Source organism: Ranitomeya imitator, chromosome 2, assembly GCF_032444005.1.
Source record: "Ranitomeya imitator isolate aRanImi1 chromosome 2, aRanImi1.pri, whole genome shotgun sequence".
NCBI lineage: Eukaryota > Metazoa > Chordata > Amphibia > Anura > Dendrobatidae > Ranitomeya > Ranitomeya imitator.
This window is the reverse complement of record NC_091283.1, coordinates 807,647-828,880: the sequence shown is the minus strand read 5'-3', so window position 1 is coordinate 828,880 and position 21,234 is coordinate 807,647. Positions and strand designations below refer to the sequence as shown.

Genomic DNA, 21,234 nt, shown 5'->3' with positions numbered 1-21,234 from the left:
TTAAAACATTAAGGCTGTGACATCACAGAAAGGCTGGCTTATCCAGACCCTCCTCTCTCTACATTCTGCCTAAACTTTAAACTATTCTCTCTGATTTCTATAACTTCACTACAAAACATGTCAGCGTCCTAAAAAGCTCATCATTCATCTCAGATTAACGTGAGCATTCTAATGAGATCAAATATGTCCTATCTGGGATACATATTTACAGAGAAAACCCTACTTCTTTACCAGATGGAGTTAGAAACCCGAGTGTCATGAGATGTGTAGCTACACCGAGTGAGACTACGAATATATATTTTCGTATTTCTAGCTTAAATCGTTTGCCTAATATCTAACAAAAACTAAACAAAGAATCTTTCATGAATTTTTGGAGCCATTTTTCCTGTTCTAGCTGGACAAGAGCTTACACAGGAAATGCTAGTCGTAAATTCCGTTCGGCAATAAAACCTCTCTTCCCCCATACTCTCAGAGAAGGAAAGCCAGGAATTTGCAGCTACAAACTGTTCTCCAAGAAGGGGGCTTAGCCCACACAGGCTAGAGAACTACTTATGATATTTCATACCATATCGTGACACCTTGTACATATTTGCAATTGTCTCATTTGTAACTTCTTTATAAAATATTTTTCATAAAGCACTGCCTAATTAATTTCAATGGAATATACTATTATATATTAGTTCGTTCATCCATGCTCTAAACTTACCCTGTCTTCTGAAGTGAAATACGCTACTGTTACTGTTGTGTTGGGTTAGCTTCGGACCCGTTTAATCGAAGCTGGTGGCAGCGAAAGTGTGCAGACTGTTGAGCGATGCTGAAGCAACTGCGGGGTTAATAATTATTGTTCCTGTCTGAGTGGGAGTAGTTATCGCGTCGCTGCAGCGTGCCCAATAGCCAGTACATAGCAGGCAGCCTTTCTGGCGACTAATTACCCAGGGTGCAGTACCTGATCTGACCTGAGAGTAAGGGGGCGCCAGAGAGCTGCAAGTGTTAAGTGGAACTGTAAGCGGGATATACATAAATCCCTGCAGTTTGTGGTATATTGAAAGCAGTGGGATACCTAGAATAAGCCCCTGCTGTAAACTAAGAGGTCAATAGCCTTGTGTGGGGTTTTTTCATCACATCGTGGAGTGGAGGGATAACTAAGATAAGCCCCCTGCACATGTGATAGCCGTCTGTTGGCCTAAAGTCACCTCAATCCGTGACGTAGGGGTGACAGTCACGGTGTGAATCCTGACCCATTGGTGACAGCGGTCAGGGGAATCGTGACAAGGATACAGAGGTGTAATAGTACATATTGGTACAGGAGGATACAGAGGTGTAAAAGTAACATAGTAACATAGTTAGTAAGGCCGAAAAAAAAACATTTGTCCATCCAGTTCAGCCTATATTCCATCATAATAATATCATATTGGTACAGGAGGATACAGAGGTGTCAGCATATTGTACAGGGGGATACAGAGGTGTAATAGTACATATTGTACAGGAGGATACAGAGGTGTAATAGTACATATTGTACAGGGGGATACAGAGGTGTAATAGTACATATTGTACAGGAGGATACAGGGGTGTAATAGTACATATTGTACTGGAGGATACAGAGGTGTAATAGTACATATTGTACAGGAGGATACAGAGGTGTAATAGTACATATTGTACAGGAGAATACAGAGGTGTAATAGTACATATTGGTACAGGAGGATACAGAGGTGTCAGCATATTGTACAGGAGGATATAGAGGTGTAATAGTACATATTGTACTGGAGGATACAGGGGTGTAATAGTACATATTGTACAGGAGGATACAGAGGTGTCAGCATATTGTACAGGAGGATACAGAGGTGTAATAGTACATATTGTACAGGAGGATACAGAGGTGTAATAGTACATTGTACAGGAGGATACAGAGGTGTCAGAGCATATTGTACAGGAGGATACAGAGGTAATAGTACATATTGTACAGGAGGATACAGAGGTAATAGTACATATTGCACAGGAGGATACAGAGGTAATAGTACATATTGCACAGGAGGGTACAGAGGTAATAGTACATATTGTACTGGAGGATACAGAGGTGTAATAGTACATATTGTACTGGAGGATACAGAGGTGTAATAGTACATATTGTACAGGAGGATACAGAGGTGTAATAGTACATATTGTACAGGGGGATACAGAGGTGTAATAGTACATATTGTACAGGAGGATACAGAGGTGTAATAGTACATATTGTACAGGGGGATACAGAGGTGTAATAGTACATATTGTACAGGAGGATACAGAGGTAATAGTACATATTGTACAGGGGGATACAGAGGTAATAGTACATATTGTACAGGAGGATACAGAGGTAATAGTACATATTGTACAGGAGGATACAGAGGTGTAATAGTACATATTGTACAGGAGGATACAGAGGTGTAATAGTACATATTGTACAGGAGGATACAGAGGTAATAGTACATATTGTACAGGAGGATACAGAGGTGTAATAGTACATATTGTACAGGAGGATACAGAGGTGTAATAGTACATATTGTACAGGAGGATACAGAGGTAATAGTACATATTGTACAGGGGGATACAGAGGTAATAGTACATATTGTACAGGGGGATACAGAGGTAATAGTACATATTGTACAGGGGGATACAGAGGTGTAATAGTACATATTGTACAGGAGGATACAGAGGTGTAATAGTACATATTGTACAGGAGGATACAGAGGTGTAATAGTACATATTGTACAGGAGGATATAGAGGTGTCAGTATATTGTACAGGAGGATACAGGGGTGTAATAGTACATATTGTACAGGAGGATACAGAGGTGTAATAGTACATATTGTACAGGAGGATACAGAGGTAATAGTACATATTGTACAGGAGGATACAGAGGTGTAATAGTACATATTGTACAGGGGGATACAGAGGTGTAATAGTACATATTGTACAGGGCATATAGAGGTGTAATAGTGCATATTGTACAGGAGGATACAGAGGTGTCAGCATATTGTACAGGAGGATACAGAGGTGTAATAGTACATATTGTACAGGAGGATACAGAGGTGTCAGCATATTGTACAGGAGGATACAGAGGTGTAATAGTACATATTGTACAGGAGGATACAGAGGTAATAGTACATATTGTACAGGGGGATACAGAGGTGTAATAGTACATATTGTACAGGAGGATACAGAGGTGTAATAGTACATATTGTACAGGGGGATACAGGTGTAATAGTACATATTGTACAGGAGGATACAGAGGTGTAATAGTACATATTGTACAGGAGTATACAGAGGTGTAATAGTACATATTGTACAGGAGGATACAGAGGTGTAATACTACATATTGTACAGGAGGATACAGAGGTAATAGTACATATTGTACAGGAGGATACAGAGGTGTAATAGTACATATTGTACAGGGGGATACAGAGGTGTAATAGTACATATTGTACAGGAGGATACAGAGGTGTAATAGTACATATTGTACAGGGGGATACAGGTGTAATAGTACATATTGTACAGGAGGATACAGAGGTGTAATAGTACATATTGTACAGGAGTATACAGAGGTGTAATAGTACATATTGTACAGGAGGATACAGAGGTGTAATACTACATATTGTACAGGGGGATACAGAGGTGTAATAGTACATATTGTACAGGAGGATACAGAGGTGTAATAGTACATATTGTACAGGAGGATACAGAGGTGTAATAGTACATATTGTACAGGAGGATACAGAGGTGTAATACTACATATTGTACAGGAGGATACAGAGGTAATAGTACATATTGTACAGGAGGATACAGAGGTGTAATAGTACATATTGTACAGGGGGATACAGAGGTGTAATAGTACATATTGTACAGGAGGATACAGAGGTGTAATAGTACATATTGTATAGGAGGATACAGAGGTGTAATAGTACATATTGTACAGGAGGATACAGAGGTGTAATAGTACATATTGTACAGGAGGATACAGAGGTAATAGTACATATTGTACAGGAGGTTGGGGTGCAACGTTAAAATCAAATTACATCTAGATCTCTTGGTCAATATATTTTACATCATTTGGACTCTGTTCCTTTGTCCCCTTTCTGTCACTTTTTGTTATTCATTCTTATATGATGCTAAAATATATGTTCATACGATTACAGGAGGTTATAGAGGTGACACAGTACATATTGTACAGGAGGATATAGCATATTGTACAGGAGGATACAGAGGTAATAGTACATATTGTACAGGAGGATATAGAGGTGTAATAGAACATATTGTACAGGAGGATATAGAGGTGTAATAGTACATATTGTACAGGAGGATACAGAGGTGTAATAGTACATATTGTACAGGAGGATACAGAGGTAATAGTACATATTGTACAAGAGGATACAGAGGTGTAATAGTACATATTGTACAAGAGGATACAGAGGTGTAATAGTACATATTGTATAGGCGTATACAGGGGTGTACTAGTACATATTGTACAGGGGGATACAGGGGTGTAATAGTACATATTGTACAGGGGGATACAGGGGTGTAATAGTACATATTGTACAGGGGGATACAGGGGTGTACTAGTAGATATTATACAGGAAGATACAGAGGTGTAATAGTACATATTGTACAGGGGGATACAGAGGTGTAATAGAACATATTGTACAGGGGATACAGGGGTGTAATAGTACATATTGTACAGGAGGATACAGAGGTGTCAGCATATTGTACAGGAGGATACAGAGGTAATAGTACATATTGTACAGGAGGATATAGAGGTGTAATAGAACATATTGTACAGGAGGATATAGAGGTGTAATAGTACATATTGTACAGGAGGATACAGAGGTGTAATAGTACATATTGTACAGGGGGATACAGAGGTGTAATAGTACATATTGTACAAGAGGATACAGAGGTGTAATAGTACATATTGTATAGGCGTATACAGGGGTGTACTAGTACATATTGTACAGGGGGATACAGGGGTGTAATAGTACATATTGTACAGGGGGATACAGGGGTGTAATAGTACATATTGTACAGGGGGATACAGGGGTGTACTAGTAGATATTGTACAGGAAGATACAGAGGTGTAATAGTACATATTGTACAGGGGGATACAGAGGTGTAATAGAACATATTGTACAGGGGATACAGGGGTGTAATAGTACATATTGTACAGGGGGATACAGAGGTGTAATAGTACATATTGTACAGGGGGATACAGAGGTGTAATAGTACATATTGTACAGGGGGATACAGAGGTGTAATAGTACATATTGTACAGGGGGATACAGAGGTGTAATAGTACATATTGTACAGGGGGATACAGAGGTGTAATAGTACATATTGTACAGGGGGATACAGAGGTGTAATAGTACATATTGTACAGGGGGATACAGAGGTTTAATAGTACATATTGTACAGGGGGATATAGAGGAGTCATACAACATAATGTACAGGAGGATACAGAGGTGTAATAGTACATATTGTACAGGGGGATACAGAGGTGTAATAGTACATATTGTACAGGGGGATACAGAGGTGTAATAGTACATATTGTACAGGGGGATACAGAGGTGTAATAGTACATATTGTACAGGGGGATACAGAGGTGTAATAGTACATATTGTACAGGGGGATACAGAGGTGTAATAGTACATATTGTACAGGGGGATACAGAGGTGTAATAGTACATATTGTACAGGGGATACAGAAGTGTAATAGTACATATTGTACAGGAGGATACAGAGGTGTAATAGTACATATTGTACAGGAGGATATAGAGGTGTCAGTATATTGTACAGGAGGATACAGGGGTGTAATAGTACATATTGTACAGGGGGATACAGGGGTGTGATAGTACATATTGTACAGGGGGATATAGAGGTGTAATAGTACATATTGTACAGGAGGATACAGAGGTGTAATAGTACATATTGTACAGGGGGATACAGGGGTGTAATAGTACATATTGTACAGGGGGATACAGAGGTAATAGTACATATTGTACAGGGGGATACAGGGGTGTAATAGTACATATTGTACAGGGGGATATAGAGGAGTCATACAACATAATGTACAGGAGGATACAGAGGTGTAATAGTACATATTGTACAGGAGGATACAGAGGTGTAATAGTACATATTGTACAGGAGGATATAGAGGTGTCAGCATATTGTACAGGGGGATACAGGGGTGTAATAGTACATATTGTACAGGAGGATACAGAGGTGTAATAGTACATATTGTACAGGAGGATATAGAGGTGTCAGCATATTGTACAGGAGGATACAGGGGTGTAATAGTACATATTGTACAGGGGGATACAGAGGTGTAATAGTACATATTGTACAGGAGGATACAGAGGTGTAATAGTACATATTGTACAGGGGGATACAGGGGTGTAATAGTACATATTGTACAGGGGGATATAGAGGAGTCATACAACATAATGTACAGGAGGATACAGAGGTGTAATAGTACATATTGTACAGGAGGATACAGAGGTGTAATAGTACATATTGTACAGGAGGATATAGAGGTGTCAGCATATTGTACAGGAGGATACAGAGGTGTAATAGTACATATTGTACAGGGGGATATAGAGGTGTAATAGTACATATTGTACAGGGGGATATAGAGGAGTCATACAACATAATGTACAGGAGGATACAGGGGTGTAATAGTACATATTGTACAGGAGATACAGGGGTGTAATAGTACATATTGTACAGGGGGATACAGAAGTGTAATAGTACATATTGTACAGGAGGATACAGGGGTGTAATAGTACATATTGTACAGGGGGATACAGAAGTGTAATAGTACATATTGTACAGGAGGATACAGAGGTGTAATAGTACATATTGTACAGGAGGATATAGAGGTGCCAGCATATTGTACAGGAGGATACAGGGGTGTAATAGTACATATTGTACAGGGGGATACAGGGGTGTAATAGTACATATTGTACAGGGGGATATAGAGGTGTAATAGTACATATTGTACAGGGGGATACAGGGGTGTAATAGTACATATTGTACATGGGGATATAGAGGAGTCATACAACATAATGTACAGGAGGATACAGAGGTGTAATAGTACATATTGTACAGGAGGATACAGAGGTGTAATAGTACATATTGTACAGGAGGATACAGAGGTGTAATAGTACATATTGTACAGGAGGATATAGAGGTGTCAGCATATTGTACAGGGGGATACAGGGGTGTAATAGTACATATTGTACAGGAGGATACAGAGGTGTAATAGTACACATTGTACAGGAGGATATAGAGGTGTCAGCATATTGTACAGGAGGATACAGGGGTGTAATAGTACATATTGTACAGGGGGATACAGAGGTGTAATAGTACATATTGTACAGGGGGATAAAGAGGTGTAATAGTACATATTGTACAGGGGGAGACAGGGGTGTAATAGTACATATTGTACAGGGGGATATAGAGGAGTCATACAACATAATGTACAGGAGGATACAGAGGTGTAATAGTACATATTGTACAGGGGGATTGTTGTGAATTCTGTGGTCACAAGTGGTATTGCAGTCTCTGGGCGTCCTCCCTCAGGTGTTTTGGTGAGCTCGTTGGCTGCCTTGCTATTTAGCTCCACCTGAGTCTGTCTTCCTTGCTCCTTGTCAATGTTCCAGTGTTGGATCTGAGCTACTGCATCTTTCCTTGGGCCTGCTGCTCTGCTAGATAAGTGCTTCTAGTTTGTTTTCTGTTTTTTCTGTCCAGCTTGTTATTATCTTTTGCTGGAAGCTCTGAGAAGCAAAGGGGTGCACCGCCGTGCTGTTAGTTCGGCACGGTGGGTCTTTTTTGCCCCTTTGCGTGGTTTTCGTTTTAGGGTTTTTTGTAGACTGCATAGTTCTCTTTGCTATCCTCGCTCTGTCTAGAATATCGGGCCTCACTTTGCTGAATCTATTTCATTCCTACGTTTGTCTTTTCATCTTGCTAACAGTCATTATGTGTGGGGGCTGCCTATTCCTTTGGGGTGTTTCTCTGAGGTAAGTCAGGCTTGTATTTCTATCTTCAGGCTAGTCAGCTCCTCAGGCAGTGCCGAGTTGCATAGGTAGTGATAGGCGCAATCCACTGCTGCTTCCAGTTGTGTGAGGACAGTTCAGGTACTGCAGTCTACAGAGATTCCACGTCTCAGAGCTCGTCCTATTGTTTTGGGTTTTTGCCAGATCTCTGTATGTGCGCTGATTACTGCACGCTGTGTTGCCTGATTGCCAGCCATAACAGTACAAGGAGCCAATTCAATGATTTCCAATAGAGGGAAAAAAGAAATCCTGACATCATTTTTTTTTCTTAGCTCTGTCTTCAGTCTTTTTTTTCCCCTAGACATTAGAGTGCTTCAGGACACAGCTGTGGACATGGATATTCAGGCTCTGTGCTCCTCAATGGATAATCTCGTTGTAAATGTACAAAAGATTCAAGATACTATTGATCAGAAATCGATGCTAGAACCAAGAATTCCGATTCCTGATTTGTTTTTTGGTGACAGAACTAAGTTCCTGAGCTTCAGAAATAATTGTAAGCTATTTTTGGCCTTGAAACCTCATTCTTCTGGTAATCCTATTCAACAGGTTTTGATTATTATTTCTTTTTTGCGCGGCGACCCACAGGACTGGGCGTTTTCTCTTGCACCAGGAGATTCTGCATTGAGTAATATTGATGCTTTTTTCCAGGCGCTGGGATTGCTTTACGATGAGCCTAATTCAGTGGATCAAGCTGAGAAAAATCTGCTGGCTTTATGCCAGGGTCAGGATGATGTAGAACTATATTGTCAGAAATTTAGAAAATGGTCAGTACTCACTCTGTGGAATGAATCTGCACTAGCGGCTTTGTTCAGAAAGGGTCTCTCTGAAGCTCTTAAGGATGTAATGGTGGGATTTCCTATGCCTGCTGGTTTGAATGAGTCTATGTCCTTGGCCATTCAGATCGGTCGTCGCTTGCGCGAGCGTAAATCTGTGCACCATCTGGCGGTATTGTCTGAGAGTAAGCCTGAGCCTATGCAGTGCAACAGGACTATGACTAAAGTAGAACGGTACGAACACAGACGTCTGAACAGACTGTGTTTCTATTGTGGTGATTCTACTCATGCTATTTCTAATTGTCCTAAACGCACTAGGCGGTTCGATAGCTCTGCCGTTATTGGTACTGTACAGTCCAAATTCCTTTTGTCCATTACCTTAATGTGCTCTTTGTCATCGTATTCTGTCATGGCGTTTGTGGATTCAGGCGCTGCCCTGAATCTGATGGATTTGGATTATGCTAAACGTTGTGGATTTTTCTTGGAGCCTTTGCGGTGTCCTATTCCGTTGAGAGGAATTGATGCTACACCTCTGGCCAAGAATAAGCCTCAGTACTGGGCCCAGCTGACCATGTGCATGGCTCCTGCACATCAGGAAGTTATTCGCTTTTTGGTACTGCATAATTTGCATGATGTGGTCGTGTTGGGGTTGCCATGGCTACAAACCCATAATCCAGTATTGGATTGGAACTCTATGTCGGTAACCAGCTGGGGTTGTCAGGGAGTACATGGTGATGTTTCATTTTTGTCTATTTCGTCATCCATTCCTTCTGACATCCCAGAGTTCTTGTCGGACTTTCAGGATGTATTTGAAGAGTCCAAGTCTGATGCCCTTCCTCCGCATAGGAATTGTGATTGTGCTATCGATTTGATTCCTGGTAGTAAATTCCCTAAGGGTCGTTTATTTAATTTGTCCGTACCTGAACACACCGCTATGCGCAGTTATGTGAAGGAGTCCCTGGAGAAGGGACATATTCGCCCATCGTCGTCACCATTGGGAGCAGGGTTCTTTTTTGTAGCCAAGAAGGATGGTTCGCTAAGACCGTGTATTGATTACCGCCTTCTTAATAAGATCACTGTTAAGTTTCAGTATCCCTTGCCATTGATTTCTGACTTGTTTGCTCGGATTAAGGGGGCTAGTTGGTTTACTAAGATTGATCTTCGTGGTGCGTATAATCTGGTGAGAATCAGGCAGGGAGATGAATGGAAAACGGCATTTAATACGCCCGAGGGTCATTTTGAGTATCTGGTGATGCCGTTCGGACTTGCCAATGCTCCATCTGTTTTTCAGTCTTTTATGCATGACATTTTTCGTGAGTATCTGGATAAATTCTTGATTGTTTACTTGGATGACATTTTGATCTTCTCAGATGATTGGGAGTCTCATGTAAAGCAAGTCAGAATGGTTTTCCAGGTACTGCGTGCTAATTCCTTGTTTGTGAAGGGATCAAAGTGTCTCTTCGGTGTGCAGAAAGTTTCATTTTTGGGGTTCATCTTTTCCCCTTCTACTATCGAGATGGATCCGGTTAAGGTTCAGGCCATCCAGGATTGGACTCAGCCGACATCTCTAAAAAGTTTGCAGAAATTCCTGGGCTTTGCTAATTTTTATCGTCGCTTCATCTGTAATTTTTCTAGCATTGCCAGACCATTGACCGATTTGACCAAGAAGGGTGCTGATTTGGTTAATTGGTCTTCTGCTGCCGTGGAAGCTTTTCAGGAGTTGAAGCGTCGTTTTTGCTGTGCCCCTGTGTTGTGTCAACCTGATGTTTCTCTTCCGTTCCAGGTCGAGGTTGATGCTTCTGAGATTGGTGCAGGGGCGGTTTTGTCACAGAGAGGTTCTGGTTGCTCAGTGTTGAAACCATGTGCTTTCTTTTCCAGGAAATTTTCTGCTGCTGAGCGTAATTATGATGTGGGCAACCGAGAGTTGCTGGCCATGAAGTGGGCATTCGAGGAGTGGCGTCATTGGCTTGAGGGTGCTAAGCATCGCGTGGTGGTTTTGACTGATCATAAGAACCTTACTTATCTTGAGTCTGCCAAGCGCTTGAATCCTAGACAGGCCCGTTGGTCGTTATTTTTTGCTCGTTTTGATTTTGTGATTTCATACCTTCCGGGCTCTAAAAATGTGAAGGCGGATGCTCTGTCTAGGAGTTTTGTGCCCGACTCTCCGGGGTTATCTGAGCCGGCGAGTATCCTCAAGGAAGGAGTCATTGTGTCTGCCATCTCCCCTGATTTGCGGAGAGTGTTGCAGAAATTTCAGGCTAATAAACCTGATCGTTGTCCGGCCGAGAAACTGTTCGTCCCTGATAGGTGGACTAGTAAAGTTATCTCTGAACTTCATTGTTCGGTGCTGGCCGGTCATCCAGGAATCTTTGGTACCAGGGAGTTGGTTGCTAGATCCTTTTGGTGGCCGTCTCTGTCGCGGGATGTGCGTGCTTTTGTGCAGTCCTGTGGAATTTGTGCTAGGGCTAAGCCCTGCTGTTCACGTGCCAGTGGGTTGCTTTTGCCCTTGCCGGTCCCGAAGAGGCCTTGGACACATATTTCGATGGATTTCATTTCTGACCTTCCCGTTTCTCAAAAGATGTCTGTCATTTGGGTGGTCTGTGATCGCTTTTCTAAAATGGTCCATCTGGTGCCCTTGGTTAAATTGCCTTCCTCCTCTGATTTGGTGCCTTTGTTCTTCCAGCATGTGGTTCGTTTACATGGCATTCCTGAGAATATTGTTTCTGACAGAGGTTCCCAGTTTGTCTCAAGGTTCTGGCGAGCCTTTTGTGGTAGGATGGGCATTGACCTATCTTTTTCCTCGGCCTTCCATCCTCAGACTAATGGCCAGACCGAACGAACCAATCAGACCTTGGAAACATATCTAAGATGTTTTGTTTCCGCTGACCAGGATGATTGGGTGTCATTTTTGCCGTTGGCTGAGTTCGCCCTTAATAATCGGGCCAGCTCGGCTACCTTGGTCTCTCCATTTTTCTGCAATTCTGGGTTCCATCCTCGTTTCTCTTCAGGACAGGTTGAGTCTTCGGACTGTCCTGGTGTGGATTATGTGGTGGACAGATTGCAGCAGATCTGGACTCAGGTAGTGGACAATTTGACCTTGTCCCAGGAGAAGGCTCAGCTTTTCGCTAATCGCAGACGCCGTGTGGGACCCCGACTTCGTGTTGGGGATCTGGTTTGGTTATCTTCTCGTCATATACCTATGAAGGTTTCCTCTCCTAAATTTAAACCTCGTTTTATTGGTCCGTATAGGATTTCTGAGATTCTCAATCCGGTGTCTTTTCGTCTGACCCTCCCAGACTCCTTTTCCATACATAATGTATTCCATAGGTCGTTGTTGAGGAGATACGTGGCACCTATGGTTCCATCTGTGGAGCCTCCTGCCCCTGTTTTGGTGGAGGGGGAATTGGAGTATATTGTGGAGAAGATTTTGGATTCTCGTGTCTCTAGACGGAAACTCCAGTATCTGGTCAAATGGAAGGGTTATGCTCAGGAAGATAATTCCTGGGTTTTTGCCTCTGATGTCCATGCCCCAGATCTTGTTCGTGCCTTTCATGTGGCTCATCCTGGTCGGCCTGGGGGTTCTGGTGAGGGTTCGGTGACCCCTCCTCAAGGGGGGGGTACTGTTGTGAATTCTGTGGTCACAAGTGGTATTGCAGTCTCTGGGCGTCCTCCCTCAGGTGTTTTGGTGAGCTCGTTGGCTGCCTTGCTATTTAGCTCCACCTGAGTCTGTCTTCCTTGCTCCTTGTCAATGTTCCAGTGTTGGATCTGAGCTACTGCATCTTTCCTTGGGCCTGCTGCTCTGCTAGATAAGTGCTTCTAGTTTGTTTTCTGTTTTTTCTGTCCAGCTTGTTATTATCTTTTGCTGGAAGCTCTGAGAAGCAAAGGGGTGCACCGCCGTGCTGTTAGTTCGGCACGGTGGGTCTTTTTTGCCCCTTTGCGTGGTTTTCGTTTTAGGGTTTTTTGTAGACTGCATAGTTCTCTTTGCTATCCTCGCTCTGTCTAGAATATCGGGCCTCACTTTGCTGAATCTATTTCATTCCTACGTTTGTCTTTTCATCTTGCTAACAGTCATTATGTGTGGGGGCTGCCTATTCCTTTGGGGTGTTTCTCTGAGGTAAGTCAGGCTTGTATTTCTATCTTCAGGCTAGTCAGCTCCTCAGGCAGTGCCGAGTTGCATAGGTAGTGATAGGCGCAATCCACTGCTGCTTCCAGTTGTGTGAGGACAGTTCAGGTACTGCAGTCTACAGAGATTCCACGTCTCAGAGCTCGTCCTATTGTTTTGGGTTTTTGCCAGATCTCTGTATGTGCGCTGATTACTGCACGCTGTGTTGCCTGATTGCCAGCCATAACAGGGGATATAGAGGTGTAATAGTACATATTGTACAGGGGGATATAGAGGAGTCATACAACATAATGTACAGGAGGATACAGAGGTGTAATAGTACATATTGTACTGGAGGATACAGGGGTGTAATAGTACATATTGTACAGGGGGATATAGAGGAGTCATACAACATAATGTACAGGGGGATACAGAGGTGTAATAGTACATATTGTACAGGAGGATACAGGGGTGTAATAGTACATATTGTACAGGGGGATATAGAGGTGTAATAGTACATATTGTACAGGGGGATATAGAGGAGTCATACAACATAATGTACAGGGGGATACAGAGGTGTAATAGTGCACCAGTGACCCCATTCCGTCACATCTCCTCCAGTCCCTTTCCCCGGCTGTCACCTCTGACCTAACAAAAATATTCAACCTTTCCCTCACTTCCGGTATTTTTCCCTCCTCATTTAAGCATGCCATCATACATCCATTACTTAAAAAACCATCCCTCGACCAAAACTGTGCCGCTAATTATAGACCTGTCTCTAATCTTCCCTTCATCTCTAAACTCCTCGAACGCCTGGTCCACTCCCGTCTTACCCGCTATCTCTCAGATAACTCTCTTCTCGACCCTCTTCAATCTGGCTTCCGCTCTTTACACTCTACTGAAACTGCCCTCATTAAAGTCTCTAATGACCTACTAACAGCTAAATCTAATGGTCACTACTCCATGCTAATTCTCTTGGATCTCTCTGCAGCATTCGACACTGTGGATCATCAGCTCCTCCTCACTATGCTCCGCTCCATCGGCCTCAAGGACACCGTTCTCTCCTGGTTCTCCTCCTATCTCTCTGACCGATCCTTCACTGTATGTTTTGCTGGTTCCTCCTCCTCTCACCTTCCCCTTACTGTTGGGGTTCCTCAAGGATCAGTCCTAGGCCCCCTTCTCTTCTCTTTGTATACTGCCCCTATTGGAAAAACAATCAGTAGATTTGGTTTCCAGTACCATCTCTATGCTGACGACACCCAATTATACACTTCTGCTCCTGATATCACACCGACCTTTTTAGAAAACACCAGTGATTGTCTTACCGCTGTCTCTAACATCATGTCCTCCCTCTATCTGAAACTAAACCTGTCAAAAACTGAACTCCTCGTGTTCTCTCCCTCTACTAACCTACCTTTGCCTGACATTGCCATCTCCATGTGCGGTTCCACCATTACTCCAAAGCAACATGCCCGCTGCCTTGGGGTCATCCTTAATTCTGACCTTTCATTCACCCCCTACATCCGATCACTGGCTCGCTCTTCTTACCTGCATCTCAAAAACATTTCTAGAATTCGCCCTTTTCTTACTTTCGACTCTGCAAAAACTCTTACTGTTTCACTTATTCATTCTCGTCTGGACTATTGTAACTCTCTACTAATCGGTCTCCCTCTTGCAAAACTCTCCCCGCTCCAATCTGTCCTGAATGCTGCAGCCAGGATCATATTCCTCACCAACCGTTACACCGATGCCTCTACCCTGTGCCAGTCATTACACTGGCTACCCATCCACTCCAGAATCCAGTACAAAACTACTACCCTCATCCACAAAGCACTCCATGGCTCAGCACCACCCTACATCTCCTCCCTGGTATCAGTCTACCACCCTACCCGTGCCCTCCGCTCCGCTAATGACCTCAGGTTAGCATCCTCAATAATCAGAACCTCCCTCTCCAAGACTTTACACGTGCTGCGCCGATTCTTTGGAATGCACTACCTAGGTTAATACGATTAATCCCCAATCCCCACAGTTTTAAGCGTGCCCTAAAAACTCATTTGTTCAGACTAGCCTACCGCCTCAATGCATTAACCTAACGATCCCTGTGTGGCCTATTTATAATAAAAAAAAAAAAAAAAAGGTTCCTCGCATCATGTTCTCATACACTTTATGCAGTATTAGCCCTCTGTGTCTGTACTGCTACATACTTAGGCAGGTAACTGGTTCATGCAGCTTTACATGAACACCTGAGCCTTACACTATGGCCGGTCCGAATAACTAAAGCAATTGTTACCATCCACCTCTCGTGTCTCCCCTTTTCCCCATAGTTTGTAGCTTGCGAGCAGCAGGGCCCTCACTCCTCCTGGTATCTGTTTTGAACTGTGATTATTATTATGCTGTAATGTCTATTGTCTGTACAAGTCCCCTCTATAATTTGTAAAGCGCTGCGGAATATGTTGGCGCTATATAAATGAAAATTATTATTATTATTATTATTATTATAATAGTACATATTGTACAGGAGGATACAGGGGTGTAATAGTACATATTGTACAGGAGGATACAGAGGTGTAATAGTACATATTGTACAGGGGGATACAGGGGTGTAATAGTACATATTGTACAGGAGGATACAGAGGTGTAATAGTACATATTGTACAGGGGGATACAGGGGTGTAATAGTACATATTGTACAGGAGGATATAGAGGTGTAATAGTACATATTGTACAGGAGGATATAGAGGTGTAATAGTACATATTGTACAGGGGGATACAGGGGTGTAATAGTACGTATTGTACTGGAGGATACAGGGGTGTAATAGTACATATTGTACAGGAGGATACAGAGGTAATAGTACATATTGTACAGGAGGATACAGAGGTAATAGTACATATTGTACAGGAGGATACAGAGGTGTAATAGTACATATTGTACAGGAGGATACAGAGGTGTAATAGTACATATTGTACAGGGGGATACAGGGGTGTAATAGTACGTATTGTACTGGAGGATACAGGGGTGTAATAGTACATATTGTACAGGAGGATACAGGGGTGTAATAGTACATATTGTACAGGAGGATACAGGGGTGTAATAGTACATATTGTACAGGGGGATATAGAGGAGTCATACAACATAATGTACAGGGGGATACAGAGGTGTAATAGTACATATTGTACAGGATACAGAGGTGTAATAGTACATATTGTACAGGAGGATACAGGGGTGTAATAGTACATATTGTACAGGGGGATATAGAGGTGTAATAGTACATATTGTACAGGGGGATATAGAGGAGTCATACAACATAATGTACAGGGGGATATAGAGGTGTAATAGTACATATTGTACAGGAGGATATAGAGGTGTAATAGTACATATTGTACAGGAGGATACAGGGGTGTAATAGTACATATTGTACAGGGGGATACAGGGGTGTAATAGTACGTATTGTACTGGAGGATATAGACATGTGATAGTCCATATTGCGGAGGAAGTTATAATAAGGACCAATGCTTGTGACTGTTTCCGCAATGTAATATAATACAGGGCCACATCATTCTCAGCAGACACCTGGCCCATGACATCTGTAAGTCCAGAGAAGTGGCGGAGCTCAGGGCCACACGGCTTCAGCCCTGGTATAACCCCCACATCAGGGTGACCCCGAAGATTCCCGGCAGTCCTATGTAAAAGCAGTGTGCCCACCTGTACGCAGAGCATGGTGTCAGGAGCTCGGAGGATCGGCCTCGCTCAGCGGCTTCCTGAAGATCTTCTACCTGTGAAACTTTCCTGCAGCTGTAAGAACCTGGGTGGGGTCCGACCCGGCCCCTCACATTGTGCGCCACATTCCCCTCCTTTGTAGCCTGCAGTGAATGCACCAGGCATATATACACCAGGTATAAATACACCAGGTGTGTGCGTGAGGTCAGAACCCAACCCCCACCCTGCAGCGGATCCCTGCCCCCACCCAAACAAGGCGTCCTCACACCGGATTAAAGTTAGTCTGCAGTTAGCTATTAGTTAGCGATTCGATTTTCATGCATGGTGAATTATACATAGAGTGGATATTGTTTGGGTAAAATTTTGATCAGGACTTTGAGATGTTTATTTTGACTACTTGTGGTCCTGGGTTATTCACGTAAATCGCTTATGTCGCGAATAATCAAACGCACTCAATCGTACGTAAGTTCAATTTGAAAACAGGTACCCTGGACCACTAGCACTCAAAATGAACATATCAATGTCCTGAACAATATTTACCCAAAAATATCAACTCTATGTGTAGTTCCGAAGTTATTCACGTAAATCGCTTATGTCGCGCATAATCAAACGCACTCGATCTAACAAATATTGCCCCAAAAATTCACAACTCTATGTATAGTTGAAGAATTATACAAAATATGCGAACTCCACATGTGCGACATTTTATAGGTACCTCACTGTTTGCTATATTCCATAAGGGCTTCACCCACTAATCAATGTTTAAATCAAGGGTTGTTGAACAGATGCTAAGTTTGTGTGTGAAATTACACTTAAGAAAGTTTTATGTCATCAAATCATTTATATGTAATTGTATCGTCATCATTAACCTTTTTTTAACTTTACATAGTGTTTCTTGTGAAAACGCAAAACACAACCAATATCTGGATACCCCAAGAAACCGCCAACAGAAAGTAGATCTAAAAATGCCTTTATTGTATATGATTGGCCAGATAACACAAACAATTGTGCGCACAACAGGACTAAAAAAGTTATACTATAGAATTAAAATAAAATTAATGGTAGCGGCTGACCCAGTTTATATATGTATATATATATAGGGGTAGTGTTTCCCTATCTTAATATGTGCATATAGAAGGAAAGGGGAGATTTATTTATAAATGTACTTAAGGTACCTTCACACATAACGATATTGTTAACGATATCGTTGCTATTTGTGACGTAGCAACGATATCGTTAATGAAATCGTTATGTGTGACAGCGACCAACGATCAGGCCCCTGCTGGGAGATCGTTGGTCGCTGAATAAAGTCCAGAACTTTATTTCGTCGCTGGACTCCCTGGAGACATCGCTGGATCGGCGTGTGTGACACCGATCCAGCGATGTCTTCACTGGTAACCAGGGTAAACATCGGGTTACTAAGCGCAGGGCCGCACTTAGTAACCCGATGTTTACCCTGGTTACCATGCTAAAAGTAAAAAAAAAACAAACACTAGATACTTACCTACAGCCGTCTGTCCTCCAGCGCTGCGCTCTGCACTCCTCCTGTACTGGCTGTGAGCCGGAAAGCAGACAGTACAGGAGGAGAGCAGAGAAGCAGAGCGGTCTGTGTAACAGCTCTCCAGCGACCAAACAGCGACGCTGCAGCGATCCGGATCGTTGTCGGTATCGCTGCAGCGTCGCTAAATGTGAAGGGGCCTTTAGTGCTATACTTCCACAATTAATTATGAGGGAATAACTCAGAAAGCGATGAAATAAAGTGCGGAGTGCAAGAAGAGGGAGGTACACAATAATTATTATTATTATTTATTATTATTATAATTACAATAACTACCTTATTGTCTGGGTCTGCCATGTCCTGTAATAGCGCACCACAAATGAGGTAGTCCCCTCACCCACCGAGAACGGAATAATGCCAGATTTAGGAAGCTGACTGAGGACCGCAAATTCTGTAGTCAGGTGACTGGATTGTCCCAAGCTGTATACCACCCTTATGTAGTCTTTGATATCTCAGCCGAATCCTTCCATTCGATGCTGAAGTCCATGTAGTCTTATAATCCATGTTGGGTTATGGCCTGCCAATCGGATCCGCAGATCCAAAATTGGTACCATGCAGCAAGAGAGACTTGGTCACTGGACAGTCCTTCTATACCCCTGAGCTGTCATTTCAGACCCTTGGGCCTTCATGATTGGTGGAATAAGTGTGCTAGACTGGCTAGATTCCAAGCCGCAAACATACTATCCCTAGTACTAATGGAGATGGGATAGAGTCAGCTAATTTACATAGAATCCAGCAATACAATGAAAGGTTAGCATAATTGATTTGTCTGGGTCTGTGACCTTCCCTGGCAAAGGTAATTATATGAGTCAACAGGAACTGGAAACCTACACTCCTTAACCTCTTTACCCCCAAGGGTGGTTTGCACCTTAATGACCGGGCCAATTTTTACAATTCTGACCACTGTCCCTTTGTGAGGTTATAACTCTGGAACGCTTCAATGGATCCCGATGATTCTGACATTGTTTTCTCGTGACATATTGTACTTCATGACAATGGTAAAAATTCTTTGATAGTACCTGCGTTTATTTGTGAAAAAAACGGAAATTTGGCGAAAATTATGAAAATTTCGCAATTTTCCAACTTTGAATTTGTATGCAATTAAATCACAGAGATATGTCACACAAAATACTTAATAAGTAACATTTCCCACATGTCTACTTTACATCAGCACAATTTTGGAACCAAAATTTTTTTTTGTTAGGGAGTTATAAGGGTTAAAAGTTGACCAGCAATTTCTCATTTCTACAACACCATTTTTTTTTTAGGGACCACATCTCATTTGAAGTCATTTTGAGGGGTCTATATGATAGAAAATACCCAAGTGTGACACCATTCTAAAAACTACACCCCTCAAGGTGCTCAAAACCATATTCAAGAAGTTTATTAACCCTTCTTGTGCTTCACAGGAATTTTTTGAATGTTTAAATAAAAATGAACATTTAACTTTTTTTCACAAAAAATTTAATTCAGCTCCAATTTGTTTTATTTTACCAAGGGTAACAGGAGAAAATGGACCCCAAACATTGTTGTACAATTTGTCCTGAGTATGCCAATACCCCACATGTGGGGGTAAACCACTGTTTGGGCGCATGGCAGAGCTCGGAAGCGAAGGAGCGCCATTTGACTTTTCAATGCAAAATTGACTGAAATTGAGATGGGACGCCATGTTGCGTTTGGAGAGCCACTGATGTGCCTAAACATTGAAACCCCCCACAAGTGACACCATTTTGGAAAGTAGACCCCTTAAGGAACTTATCTAGATGTGTGGTGAGCACTTTGACCCACCAAGTGCTTCACAGAAGTTTATAATGCAGAGCCGTAAAAATAAAACAAAAAATTTTTCCCACAAAAATTATTTTTTTAGCCCCCAGTTTTGTATTTTCCCGAGGGTAACAGGAGAAAGTGGACCCCAAAATTTGTTGCCCAATTTGTCCTGAGTGCGATGATACACCATATGTGGGGGGAACCACTGTTTGGGCGCATGGGAGGGTTTGGAAGGGAAGGAGTGCCATTTGAATGCAGACTTAGATGGAATGGTCTGCAGGTGTCACATTGCGTTTGCAGAGCCCCTAATGTACCTAAACAGTAGAAACCCCCCACAAGTGACCCCATATTGGAAACTAGACCCCCTAAGGAACTCATCTAGATGTGTTGTGAGAGCTTTGAACCCCCAAGTGTTTCACTACAGTTTGTAACGCAGAGCTGTGAAAATTGAAAAAAAAAATCTTTCCCCCAAAAATTATTTTTTAGCCCTCAGTTTTGTATTTTCCCGAGGGTAAGAGGAGAAATTTGACCCCAAAAGTTGTTGTCCAATTTGTCCTGAGTACGCTGATACCCCATATGTTGGGGGGGAACCACCGTTTGGGCGCATGGGAGGGCTCGGAAGGGAAGGAGCGCCATTTGGAATGCAGACTTAGATGGAATGGTCTGCAGGCGTCACATTGCGTTTGCAGAACCCCTAATATACCTAAACAGTAGAAACCCCCCACAAGTGACCCCATATTGGAAACTAGACCCCCATGGAACTTATCTAGATGTGTTGTGAGAACTTTGAACCCCCAAGTGTTTCACTACAGTTTATAACGCAGAGCCGTGAAAATAAAAAATCTTTTTTTTTCCCACAAAAATTATTTTTTAGCCCCCAGTTTTGTATTTTCCCAAGGGTAACAGGAGAAATTGGACCCCAAAAGTTGTTGTCCTATTTGTCCTGAGTACGCTGATACCCCATATGTTGGGGTAAACCCCTGTTTGGGCACACGGGAGAGCTCGGAAGGGAAGGAGCACTGTTTTACTTTTTCAACGCAGAATTGGCTGGAATTGAGATCGGACGCCATGTCGCGTTTGGAGAGCCCCTGATGTGCCGAAACAGTGGAAACCCCCAATTATAACTGAAACCCTAATCCAAACACACCCCTAACCCTAATCCCAACAGTAACCCTAACCACACCTCTAACCCTGACACACCCCTAACCCTAATCCCAACCCTATTCCCAACTGTAAATGT

The 21,234-nt window shown here is 42.5% G+C and overlaps 1 protein-coding gene across 1 annotated transcript in view; it reads right to left on the bottom strand.

Annotated features, from left to right (window-relative positions):
• Nucleotides 1-16,801, bottom strand: part of LOC138661412 (protocadherin-20-like) — a 100,552-nt gene extending 83,751 nt beyond the window's left edge. Inside the window, exon 1 of the mRNA XM_069746078.1 lies at nt 16,655-16,801. Within this exon, the coding sequence (XP_069602179.1) occupies nt 16,655-16,669 (15 nt within the window). The 5' untranslated portion in view covers nt 16,670-16,801. The remainder of the gene's footprint in view (nt 1-16,654) is intronic.
• Nucleotides 16,802-21,234: the final 4,433 nt, after the last annotated feature.